Below are 12,327 nucleotides of genomic sequence, written 5' to 3'. Positions count from 1 at the left end.
AACATGAAAGAGGGAACTATTCTGGACTGGGTTGGGCTGAACTGGGCAGTGAAAGATGCTGGGTTGGGCTGGTCTAGGTTATACTGAATGATTAATTGAAAATGAATTGAAAATGGGGGACCCTGATGTAAACAAGACGAAAGTCTTTCTCTGGTCTGCATCCCCTTAACAATTGCATGTATTGAGCCGTACTGTACTGTACCCATTCTGCAATCTGTTAAATAAAGTTTTCATTCATTCATCACAGCTCAACTACTAGGAATGTGTGTCTGACTCTTAAATGCAGGAAATATTCATCAGAAAGGGGGGACATGATGGAGGGAATGGAAAGAGCAGGTTTGACAGGAGCAGGGTTGAAGGGCATATTGGAGTGTGGAGGAAGTGGACAAGGCATTAAGCAAACAGGACTGAAATGGGGGACCCTGATGTAAACAAGACGAAAGTCCTTCTCTGGTCTGCATCCCCTTAACAATTGTGTGTATTGAGCTGTACTGTATTGTACCCATTCTGCAATCTGTTAATAAAGTTATCAATCAATCAATACTGGGTTGGGCTGGTTTAGGTTGGACTGAGTTGGGCAGTGAAAGAACCAAGCATTTCACTGTAATGTAATAGCTAAATAAAACAACTTGAACTTGACTTGTTACATTTGCACTCTGGTTGTATGCCAAATGTATTCTGGTTGTACTGTACTTGTGCTGTAAGATGACAAATACATTGGAACCGAATCGACAACGCTAGGGGTTCAGCAGGTGTATTCTGAATGCCAAGTATGACAACATCACCGTTGTGAAGGGCATATGGGCGAGTGGTGATATGGGGGGAAACCCGGTAATAATAAAATGTCACTCGGCTGCATTTAAGCAAAGCCGCTCAGTATAGTCGTCCACTATGTTGAATGCACGTTATGGTAGCTTGTTACATGCTAGGTAGCTAGCCGGCTAATATTGGTTGACTTGTCATTTTCATCCGACTCGAAGGAGACGCGTCGCATGCTGTTGTTCGCCCCCATGTCAGACCGCACTGATATCCGAAAGCGACGACTCTACATGCAATTATTTTCATCCACTGATGTGTTTTTGTCTAAGTTTGTCTACGTTGTCAAGCCGGCTGCCGGTGGCAGGAGTCTGTAGGTCTGCGCGCAGTGATCTGTCCACTTCCCCTAGATGGGCGGCATCTTCTAGAAAATGAGTGTTCATTGGAGGAGCTTAGAGCGCATCTGTACAACGATGATGTTCATTGGTTATGGTCGGATTATTATAAGGCGCAAATGGGAGGAATCAAGGGGGGAGTCAGAGTTCGGCTTGTGCCAGTGAGCGAATCAGCAGATTGCAGAATGATTTTTTTGTTTTGTTTTGTAATTACTAGTACTCGCCAGACTGGCGAGTGCTCTTCATGAATTACTCGCCAAACGTAAAAAATACTCGCAATTGGCGAGTAAAGTGGCCTAATTTCCTCCTTCCTGGTCCAACCCATACAACACAAATCACAGGAATATGAAGGTACAACTCGCCTTGGACCTGATGGAAATCGAGGACTAGCAGGGCACCTTCCAGAGCTCGAGCCCCTTCCCCGGTCACCCAACCGGCCACAAAGTATTTGTATCGCACTTGGCTTTCTGCCTCCAGCATGGCAGAGTAAACAGTATGCGTCACGTGACTATACAAGGCCATTGGCAGAGAGAGACACCGCGACTGAGAGCAGATCATCTTGTCAGTCACCACAAAGGCTTATATACTGTACCTGCCCACACCCTGCTTATCAATGAATACGTGGTCTCCGCGATATACATGCGCAGGATGTAGTGAGATGTGTATTGGAAAAATACGGTGTCGGGCTCTGTTGATGAAGGGGCGAGACTTAGCAAATACAAACAGCTGCCAGGTGGAAAACTCTATCTGAGTTGGGCTCGTCAGTTTTTCTCTTGGTTTAATTTGTTTAGTTGCCAATGCACGACCCCACTGTCACCTACCCGGAGGTCGTGACCTGTAGTTTGAGAACCGCTGAAGTGAACTAGAGAATACAAAAACATGTCTCCATTCATATGTTATTTTTGATGGTGGGTCACTGGGTTACTTTTAGATCACTGATTGACCTTTTAAATAAGTAATTGCAGTCATTAGTGACCGCATTAAATCTAGTGCTTTCCAGAGATGGGCATGTCATTTTTCAGAAAATAACTGAAAAAGACCAAATCCAACAATTAATTAGCTCACGACCAAGACGGCCCTACCTTTTAACCTGGATTCTCTAACATGACTCTGTTCTCTTTTACTCTGGATCCTCTAACCTGACTCTGTTGCTCTCTTTTATTCTGCATCCTCTATCTAACATGACTGTTGATCTCTTTTATTCTGCATCCTCTAACCTGACTGTTGCTCTCTTTTATTCTGGATCCCTCTAACATGACTCTGTTGCTCTTTTATTCTGGATCCTCTAACATGACTTCTCTTTTATTCTGGATCCCTCTAACATGACTCTGTTGCTCTTTTATTCTGGATCCTCTAACATGACTTCTCTTTTATTCTGGATCCCTCTAACATGACTCTGTTGCTCTTTTATTCTGGATCCTCTAACATGACTTCTCTTTTATTCTGGATCCCTCTAACATGACTCTGTTGCTCTTTTATTCTGGATCCTCTAACATGACTTCTCTTTTATTCTGGATCCCTCTAACATGACTCTGTTGCTCCTTTATTCTGGATCCTCTAATACGACCCTGTTCTCTCCTTATCTCCCAGGTCCCTCACAGAACCCAGCATCACTACCACAGCCGCCAGGAGGCCTGGGCTACGGCATGACCCACCAGGCTCCATACAACCCAATGCTGGCCAAGGGTCCCATGCCCCCTGGTCCTGGACTTTATAACTCTGGGCCTTACCAGCCCGTTCCTCCGGCCAGCTCCTACCAGCCCGTTCCTCCGGCCAGCTCCTACCAGCCCGTTCCTCCGGCCAGCTCCTACCAGCCCGTTCCTCCGGCCAGCTCCTACCAGCCCGTTCCTCCGGCCAGCTCCTACCAGCCCATGCCCCCAGCCAGCTCCTACCAGCCCATGCCCCCGGCCAGCTCCTACCAGCCCGCCCCACCGGCCCAACACCTGTTGAACAGGCCTCCGATGGGAGGCCTACCACCACCCCACACGCCCCCTCAGTCTTCAAGCCCTGGGCTTAGGATGCCCCCTGCGCAGGCCACTCCTCCACCCCCCGCTGTGTCTGCTAATAACTACTATCCAAGCCCCCCACTGCAGCAGCAGCCCCCACCACCAGCCTGGCAGTATGGCACCGCTCCCCCACCAATGGCCACGCCACCCCACAGCACTGTGGGTAATCACGTGAGCCCAGCGGCAAGTTCGGCAGCACCGCCACAGTCCTCGGTGGGGTATGGTACCGCCCCTCCAGCTGCCGCTGTTCACAACTCAACACAGCCACCACCACCCGGTCTGCCACCCACCTCCCTCCACGGATACACCCAGCCAGGTAGGGCCACCGCCTGTGTGTTAAACATAACCTATGCGATGACTGGGTGTTGTTGTCATTGACTGTGTGTGAATAGTCCTGTAACCTATTTTATTTATTTCCTGTAGCTAAATGGTGCATTTATATAGCGCTTTTATCCAATATTGTTCCTCACATTCACTCAACACATTCACACACACACCGCTGGTGGAGGCAACCATGCAAGGTGCCAACCTGCTCATCAGGAGCAATTAGTGGTTGTAGGGGTGCACGATATTGATTTTTTTTGATATCGATACCGATACCTTTCTGCTCCTCAAGGTTGATACCGATAATATATATATATATTAATTGTATTATAATTTTTTTTTAATGTATATTCCTTTCGTTTTGAGCTAACCAGATTTATCATTTACTACTATGAACAAAACAAAGCCAAGAGAACAGTTTTGATTCTTCAAATAAAGTGACTATATTTATTTTTCCAAATAAATATAATTTGAGTCAATCACAAAATTCACAATCCGTCAATGTCATTAACAATGTGTTTCCCTGAACAATGAGTGAACTAAAAACCAACAGGTATTGTGCTTTGTCAGCCGATAAAACATTTGACGTTATAGGAGAGGAGACTGTTGTGGTCTTGGTCCATGAAACAACTATTACTTGGCATTTATAGGACAACACGCCTCAAAAAGAATTAAATAAACCAAACAAACATCACAGGTCCATATGTCCGTGGTGAAACTTACGTGCTGTTATTGCTGGCTGCTTTGTCACGTGTCTGGTGCGCCCAGCAATCACAGCGCTCCTACTGTAAAATGCGGAAGCAGCCATTTTAGCGAAGGCTAGCTCAGTGATTTTTTTACTTGTTTATAAAAATGATTTAAAATGTTTATTAGCAACGCAGAGCTTTCAAACCCCGCCGCGTGTGTGTGTGTGAAACCCTAATGGAACGCTGGGTACCTTTTGAAATTTATATCTGATATATTTTGGACCCACCGCTAGCTTTTAAGCAGTGCTTGGTGGTGCAAATTAACCTGGCTACTATGGAGCAATAAGTGACTGCGTATTCAACCAAGGGTTGCATCACAGTCACGAAAGGGGCTAGATTTGCAGCAGCTTTAGCTGCTCGCTCATCGTCGTAGGATTTTAACACACCATCGTAGCGGTGGTGATGTTGCAGGTGACTTATTATGTTGGATGTGTTATAGCTTGTTGCCCTTTTCCCTCCTCGTGGAACTTCTGCATTGCATTTGTTACAAATAGCAAGCGAACTGTTTTCCTCTGAAACTTTGAAAAAGTCCCACACTACTGACGCCATCTATCCGCGCTGCTTCTGAAAGTTACGTGACTACGTCACAGCCAGGCATGAGAAAGGGAGCGCTGGATTTGTTAAAAACTCCCGCTATCGGGGCGGTCGGGTGAAGATTGCGTTCGTCACCAACGCCGGAGACGCTGGATTCGCCTGTTCGAATCCAGCTCCCGGCGTGTCACCAGCTTGGCGGGCCATTCACACTAATACAATTGGCAGTATTAGAGGGTGGGAAAGCTGGCGGGGTGGGTCCGGGTCATTGTAAACAGCGACTCCTACAGTTCAGTCGGGGCGCCTGCTCAGCGCGGATAGGATCTAAGGGGGGTAGTGCGATCCTTCCACACGTTACACCCTCTCAGTGAGAATCCGCGCTGCCAGGTGAAAAGAAGCGGTTGATTGGCTAGAGGTGTGTCGGAGGAAGCACGTGGTAGCCTCCACTCTCCCAGACCGACTGTGGGGGGTAAGTCCGCAGCGACCAGGAAGGGGATTGGGAATTGGCATAACGACTAACATTGGGATGGGAGAAAATCGGAGGAAAAAGAAGGGGGGAAAAAGATCAATTTAAAAAAACTCCCGCTATCAGTCGTACCACAGTACTGGCAAAACTGGAGGAGCCTACAGTAAAAACAAACGCCCTTCATCCCAATCCACCCACACCGCATTTTTTTTAACCAAAAAATATATTATCGGAGCTATCAATAATTTTATCGGGTTTATCGGGATGACGTCATAATTGCTGATATCGGCCCGATAGTTATCGTGCATCCCTAGTTAAGTGTCTTGCTCAAGGACACTTCGACACGCTGCCCGGGAAGAGCGGGAATCGAACCGGGAACCTTCCGACTACCAGACGACTGCTCTACCTCGTGAGCCACTGTCACCCCTAGCTCTGATCAAATCAAACGATCACCGCAATCGACGGCCGTCCGGGAATATGTTTACGTTGTGCGTCTGGCTGTCTGCTGTCCAAACGTTGACTTAGGGCTGGGCGATATGGAAAAAAATCATATCGCGATAACGATATGATAATTTTATTTTATTTCTCGATTTTTTTTTTTTTTTTTTTTTAACAACAGATGTATGTTTATTTTGCAGCAATTCTTTGTCGTTGCCGCCATCTTTAGTGTTACATCCCCTCACACTCCAGTTCTCAGGCTGCAGCTGGTTTAAAAGCTAAAGTAAACCGGCTTCTCTGCTGGCTGTGGCTCCAGAGGAGTTGAACAGTTCTGGCTCTGTTAGTTTATTTTCGATCTTTTGGCGCTTTTTTGGTGGACAAACCACCGCACATGTGCACTGTGACTCGTGACTGGAGTCTAGTTCTGCTAGCACACATAGCCTACTGTGTACAGACGGTTTCAAAATGTATTTTAAATTAGAAGGCAAACAAAATAAATGGACAAGAGAAAAATAAATCTCAATTTGGTCAGTATTGTCATTTGGACAAGCAAAGCCATTACTTTAAGTTGCAGGCAAGAAAGACAAGTCTGTCCACTGCCCTGTTGCAGGTCAAAAAAAAAAAAACGATTTTTCGATTTTTTTTTTTATTTCGATATTCGATATCGATTATTAAAATATATCGCGATATTTATCGTTAGCGTTATATCGCCCAGCCCTACGTTGACTTGCCAAGTATATCAAATGTCACACGAAATACTGTTTCCACCAGTCTGACTCCGTACTGCATCGTTGCTGATGTGCTTTTCCCTACAGTTGTCTATTGTGGAATAATGATCCCCCCCTCAAACAATCTCCCAGTCATGTTCCAACCCCCCCTCCCATTACCCTCCCCCATCCACTCACCTTTTGTCTCTCACCTTCAACCCTCTCCAGCCCCCCAAGCCATGTTTTCCCCCCTCCTCCTAACTCAACCACGTCTCTACAATTCGTAGCCGCATTTCTGCAGACCCCTCTCTGATTGGTTGAGCTCTATTTCTGCAGACCCCTCTCTGATTGGTTGAGCGAAGCCCCTCTCTGATTGGAAATGTACTACCAGATTCGCGTATTACGTTATTTCGCGTGACTTCGCGGTTTATTCATAACGTTATGCACATTTCACAACACAGCCAGCTGTCAGAAACTGTACATTGTAACGTTGTTATTTCGCGGCCTGCCCATTTGATGTTCCCAAATCATATTCAGAAAGTATCACAGTTTCACTTGAGGCATTAACTGGGTTAATTAATATAAATGTTATATTGTAACTGTCTAGTTACACATTGGTTCCGAAACATGTATGTTTCTGGCTGCAATTAAAACTTTGAATCTGAGAGAGCTCTGGTCAGCGAAGCCGGCGAGCGATTATTATTGGTTTTTAATGACAAACCAATTACATAATCCTATCCAACATATGTGTAAAGGCACACACAACATATTCCAGTTAACGGTATATTTTTTTTAATGATTCGTTATGGCGTAATCAATACTTCCATGCGTATAAATTGCGTTCGCAACCTCCATGTTTTGGGGCTATTCCTCAGAAAACTCGAATTCGGGATTCGGCTCCCATCCGTCGGGCAACAACTGTGGGTTTTCAGCCTCTCTCTCTGGAGCTTAACGGAGTTTCGACTCTTGGCTAGAGGAGCTTGTCGCGGCTCATGCGCGCGCTCGGCCAATCAGAGAGGGGTCTGCAGAAATGCGGCTACGAATTGTAGAGACGCAACTCAAACCCCCCCCCTCCTTGACTCCTCCAATCCAATCGTCTCTCACCTGGGAACAGCCCATCTCCTATGACTATATAGATCAGCGTATCCCCTGTTTATGAGACCCCATGGCCAGGGGTTTCGCCGAGTCTCTCAAGCCAATTCTCCTGGGTTGTAAGCTAAATAAACCTTGTTAACTACTTCTACTTAGGGCTGGGCGATATGGCCTAAAAATAAAATCCCAGATTATTTATTTTTAAATCCGATTTACGATTTTAATCGATTTCTTTCTCTTGAAAACTAAAAAAGCCAAGGAAATCATTCAAATAACCTTTGTTTTTATTTGACACAAAAAAAAATTATCAAACCAAGATGAATTTCCTTATTGGGATTGAAGTGAAAACCTAACTTTCACCAAACTTTCACCAATCTTCACTTACAAAAATAATATATATATATATACGGTTACTCTTGATCAAACAAATATGAATGTCCCTATTGGGATTAATAGTGCAATAACTTACATTTACATTTAGTCATTTAGCTGACGCTTTTATCCAAAGCGACTTACAAGTTCTAATAACTTGCTTTTTCACCAAACTTCACTTAAAACAAATAAAAGGTGCCTCTTGATCATCAAACAAGAATCAATTTCCCTATTGGGATTAATAAAGTGCAAATCTAATTTTCACCAAACATCACTGTTTGTAAAATAAAAGGTGACTCTTAAAAAAAAACTATTTAAATTGTTCAAAATTGTTCTAAATCATTCATTCGAATTAATTGATTAATCGCCCAGCCCTACTTCTACTTTTGTCTGATTACATCCTTACTCCATAGGCGGTGGGTGAGCTGGACATAGGGTAGGCTGTAGATGGGATGGGGTTCGCGCGTAGCGCGCAACATTTTTCATTTTTCTTTTTTGCACGCAAACGGTGCTGTCCAGGTTCTGATTTCATACAATACACCCACTAGGCTACTACAGCGAGCCCCACTCATTTCATATAGTGCAAATTAATTGTTCAAATGAAGGCATCCAATATGATTAACTACCTCGCTACAAAGGATCGGCGGGCGGAGATTCAGAACGCAGCAAACCGAACGCGGAAGTGAAACTGCGTTGGGGAAAATATACACGCTGCGGGATCATGTGAATGATGTGATTGGCTACATTATTTAACCTGAGCCTATGTGTGATTGGTTACTGCCTGTACCTGGAATGTTAAACGCTGCCACCGATTGACACCTTCGTTGTTGACACCTCGGCCAGCGGGCTGCAGCACAAGACACTCACAATAGCCAGCAGCCTGCGCACATATATATACATTTCAAAATTCCCAGCATAATATTTTGGGTAGGCATAGGCCCCCCTGGCCTAATAGACGCGCCGCCTATGCCTTGCTCATGTTCTATTCTACAATTATATGAGCTGACTAACGCTGTTGTGTTGGCACATCACCGCCATCGAGACAAAAAACCTTGTGTCTCCAAAAGGGCTCAACTTTTCAGAAACAATTTCTTTGTTTTTATTTTAATTGTGTTGTATATTGTGGTTTTGAATGGGTTTTCATGGGTAGTGGAACTTGCTCACAACATAGAAAACCAGAGCAAACTTTCGACTTCAAGTAAGAGCGTGAAAAGGACCAAGTTGGAGATGGGAGGTCTTCACCCGACAACGGCGGTATCTATCAGGCTGATGTTGGAGGTGGACATTGCCCTCTGCTCTCTCTCTCTCTCTCTCTCTCTCTCTCTCTCTCTCTCTCTCACACACACGCACACACGCACACACACACACACACACACACACACACACACAGAGGATTGGCTGCTGCTGCTGCTACTCACACTGTATCTCCTTAGTGCCAGGCAGAGAGAGTCATTGACTCTTCAGCTTTGTACAAAGGCCAAACGGAGATTTCAGTTTCTTTATGATGCCAAGTAGTCGTCGCAACCATTTGCATTTCCTCTGTAAGAAACGGAGAGCTTGTTAAAGGGATATTTTACTGTAGCAAAACTTTTCTTAGTTACTTTTCTTCTTGAGTCTTAGGTCGCTTTCACACAGGGGCTGTTTGGTCCGGACTTTCGGACCAGAATTCGATAGTCCGGTTTTTTGGGTCTGTGTGAATGCGCGTCGAACTCGGTTCGCGGACCAAACAGTCGAACTCTGGTCCGCCTGAAAACGTAGGTCTCGGTTCGGCTTCATCGAACCAAACGCGAACCAAATATAGGAAGTGATTATTATTACCACTGCTCGCAGCACTCACTGCAAAACAAGCACACTGCATCTAATCTCTCTATCTATCTATCTATATATCTGTGCATCTTGGGAAGAAGGAAGAAAAAACGCGGCTTATTATTATTACCGAGGCGCGCGGCTTATTATATTATTAATAAAACAGCTACTTGTGGGCACTCATAAAAACACCGTGGTCTACAAGTTGTTTAGCGAGAGGATGGTGGTAATGTGCTTCAATAGAACAATGGATCAATGCCATGTCAAAACTCGGCTCCGCTGATCTGGAGGACTCGCAGTCCACACAGACACACACGCACGCGCGCGCGCGCGCACACACGGGATCGCAGCCACACACACATTTCCACTGTCCAATAGACAAGCGCCCTTTTCGACCGCGTGACATTGTTCAGAAGGTCTCGGTCCGCCTGACAGATATCTGTGTGAAAGCAGGCGAACCAAATGAAGAATGCAACAATGTTGCAACTTCACCCCCAGAACCGCACCGAGTCCACAAACTATATGTGAAAGCGACCTTACAATACCTCAATCTAAGTATGTGAACTCCAGCAACCACTGCTGTTCATTTTGTGGGCCTAGTCTAAATAAATATCATTCTTCTTGGGTATGAACAAACTACAGCAATATGATTCTATCTAATCTTTTTTTTCTCTGTCAAAGGTATGTGTTTTTAGGGGCTAAATTTGCCATTATCAAATGATCATCATCACTATTCTTCACTTGAGGTGTAGTTTGACGTCAACATTTTGTAAACTTTCTTCCAACAAGGTAACTCATCTTTTATAGACATGTCTAATTCCAAAACAAACGCAACGTTAGTTTATCTTTTTTTTGTATTGAAATCTCTCCACAGAAGCAATTTGGTTATACTTCAGAAGTACGATATTTAGAGACTAGGTCGCCAAAATCAATGGAAGTGATTGTGAATGAGGAGCCTGACGCCTCGGGAGGAGCTGTGTCGTTGATGACGGGGACAGCGGTGGACACTAGCTTACTTGTAGAGACACTTGGAGATAAAACAGCTGAAACCTGACATGTTCAACTGCAGTAAAATATCCCTTTTTGAGCGACTGTGACAATGTTATTTGTTTCTGCGGTCTGACTCATCCGGCCTCTATTTAGTCTGTAGCCACAAGCCATTCACAACCATGGCCATTATCACATTCGGAGACACCCGTTAACAGAACGATAGATTGATCTTGATGGGACCGAGGCGGCTCAATACTGTAGGCTAGTTATACCAATTAGGGCAAACGTGGAGTTGTGAACTGTCAACAAGTCATCACTCATCACCAGACACTTCATTTGCGGACACAGGATGTGCGAGGCTTGTCATTGCTACTAGAAATAGAATTGGTTTGCATTTCCCGTAGAAAGCGGCCGTATTTATTATTATATTAAAAATGTATTCAGTCAGTGAGGAAGTTCTTTTTGCAAGGATGAGGCAGGCTACATTACTTTACTGTATCAGGCATAAAAGAAAATATTGTTTGTTTCCTTTTGGTTGTCAGTTAAGGCCATGGGTAGGTAGGGAATTTATTTTATTTTTTATTTTATTCTTTCCCACAGCGACTATGGGTAGGGAATTTCTTTATTTAATAAAAAATTTCACAACAACATGAATGCATGTACTCTGTCAGCATGTTTAATATAATACTAAAGGTTTGACTAAGATTTTTATGAAACTTTATTAAAAAAAAATATATATATATATATATATATATATATATAGGGTTGGTCAGCAACCGGAAACAAACCGTTTTTTCTTTTAGGCCTCAGTACCATTCTATCTTTCACTGGTGTAATTATTCCACATGTTTGATCCCTGTGGCTCTAGAAGGAAGGCTTTTCAGTTAGCCAGATAACTATATAAAAGAATGTATTTAAAAAAAAAGTGTCTGTGGCATATGAGTCATTATGATAAGGTGGCCACTGGCCACAACACGGCCTCCATACTCCAACCTGGCAAACTCTGATACATAAGCAATACATTTTTGATGATTGTTCTTTATCACTGCTAGATCCCTAAGAATAAATATTCCTCATACACTTGACACATAAGACTAATGAGGCAATCCTGTCTCTCGAAGTAGACTACTTTCCTGTTTGCAAATACACTGCTGCTCAAGCCAATCGGCAACACCTGCTGAATCACGTGACCAAGTCACCTCTGACCTGCGCTAAAGATGTACAATGGGGCTCAGTGGATATTCCCCTGAAAATAAGTAATTTTTCATATACCATCGTGCCAAATCGTCATGACTGTGTGATCCCATTGGTAATTTGGCTGGTACACCTGAGATGGTAGTGTCTAGATCCCATTGGTCATTTGGCTAGATCCCAATCGCCCAGTAGGACATTGGCTGCCATGATCTGGAAGTTGTTTGTCACCTTTTGGTCACAAAGCCAATTCTCACGCTGAATTCTCACTGCATATTATACACTTTTCTATTTCTTTTGATTATCCGTGAGAAGATATTTTTGTGGTTTTTTTAAGTCCCAAAAACCATCTCAATATAGTTTTACATCTCTCTGGAGATCTACCAAGAACAGGCTATTTTGTGTCTGTCTTGAAGGCTCATTAATATCAATGACCCTCTTTTTGACATTTGTTTCTGTCTTGTAGCTCGCTAGCTCTGTGATGGAGTGACCCGCTTGGTGTTTTCT

General features: G+C 44.1%; 1 protein-coding gene across 2 annotated transcripts in view; it reads left to right on the top strand.

The window, feature by feature from the left end:
* Positions 1-12,327, top strand: part of sec24a (SEC24 homolog A, COPII coat complex component) — a 63,972-nt gene that overhangs the window by 4,061 nt on the left and 47,584 nt on the right. For both annotated transcript variants that reach the window (XM_084319827.1, XM_084319826.1), the window contains exon 2: positions 2,742-3,473. In XM_084319827.1, the coding sequence (XP_084175953.1) occupies positions 2,742-3,473 (732 nt within the window). The remainder of the gene's footprint in view (positions 1-2,741; positions 3,474-12,327) is intronic.

This window comes from Notolepis coatsorum, assembly GCF_963971535.1.
Source record: "Notolepis coatsorum genome assembly, chromosome: 8".
Classification (NCBI taxonomy): Eukaryota; Metazoa; Chordata; class Actinopteri; order Aulopiformes; family Paralepididae; genus Notolepis; species Notolepis coatsorum.
The sequence above is the reverse complement of the archived record's forward strand: the minus strand, read 5'-3'. Positions and strand labels throughout refer to the sequence as shown.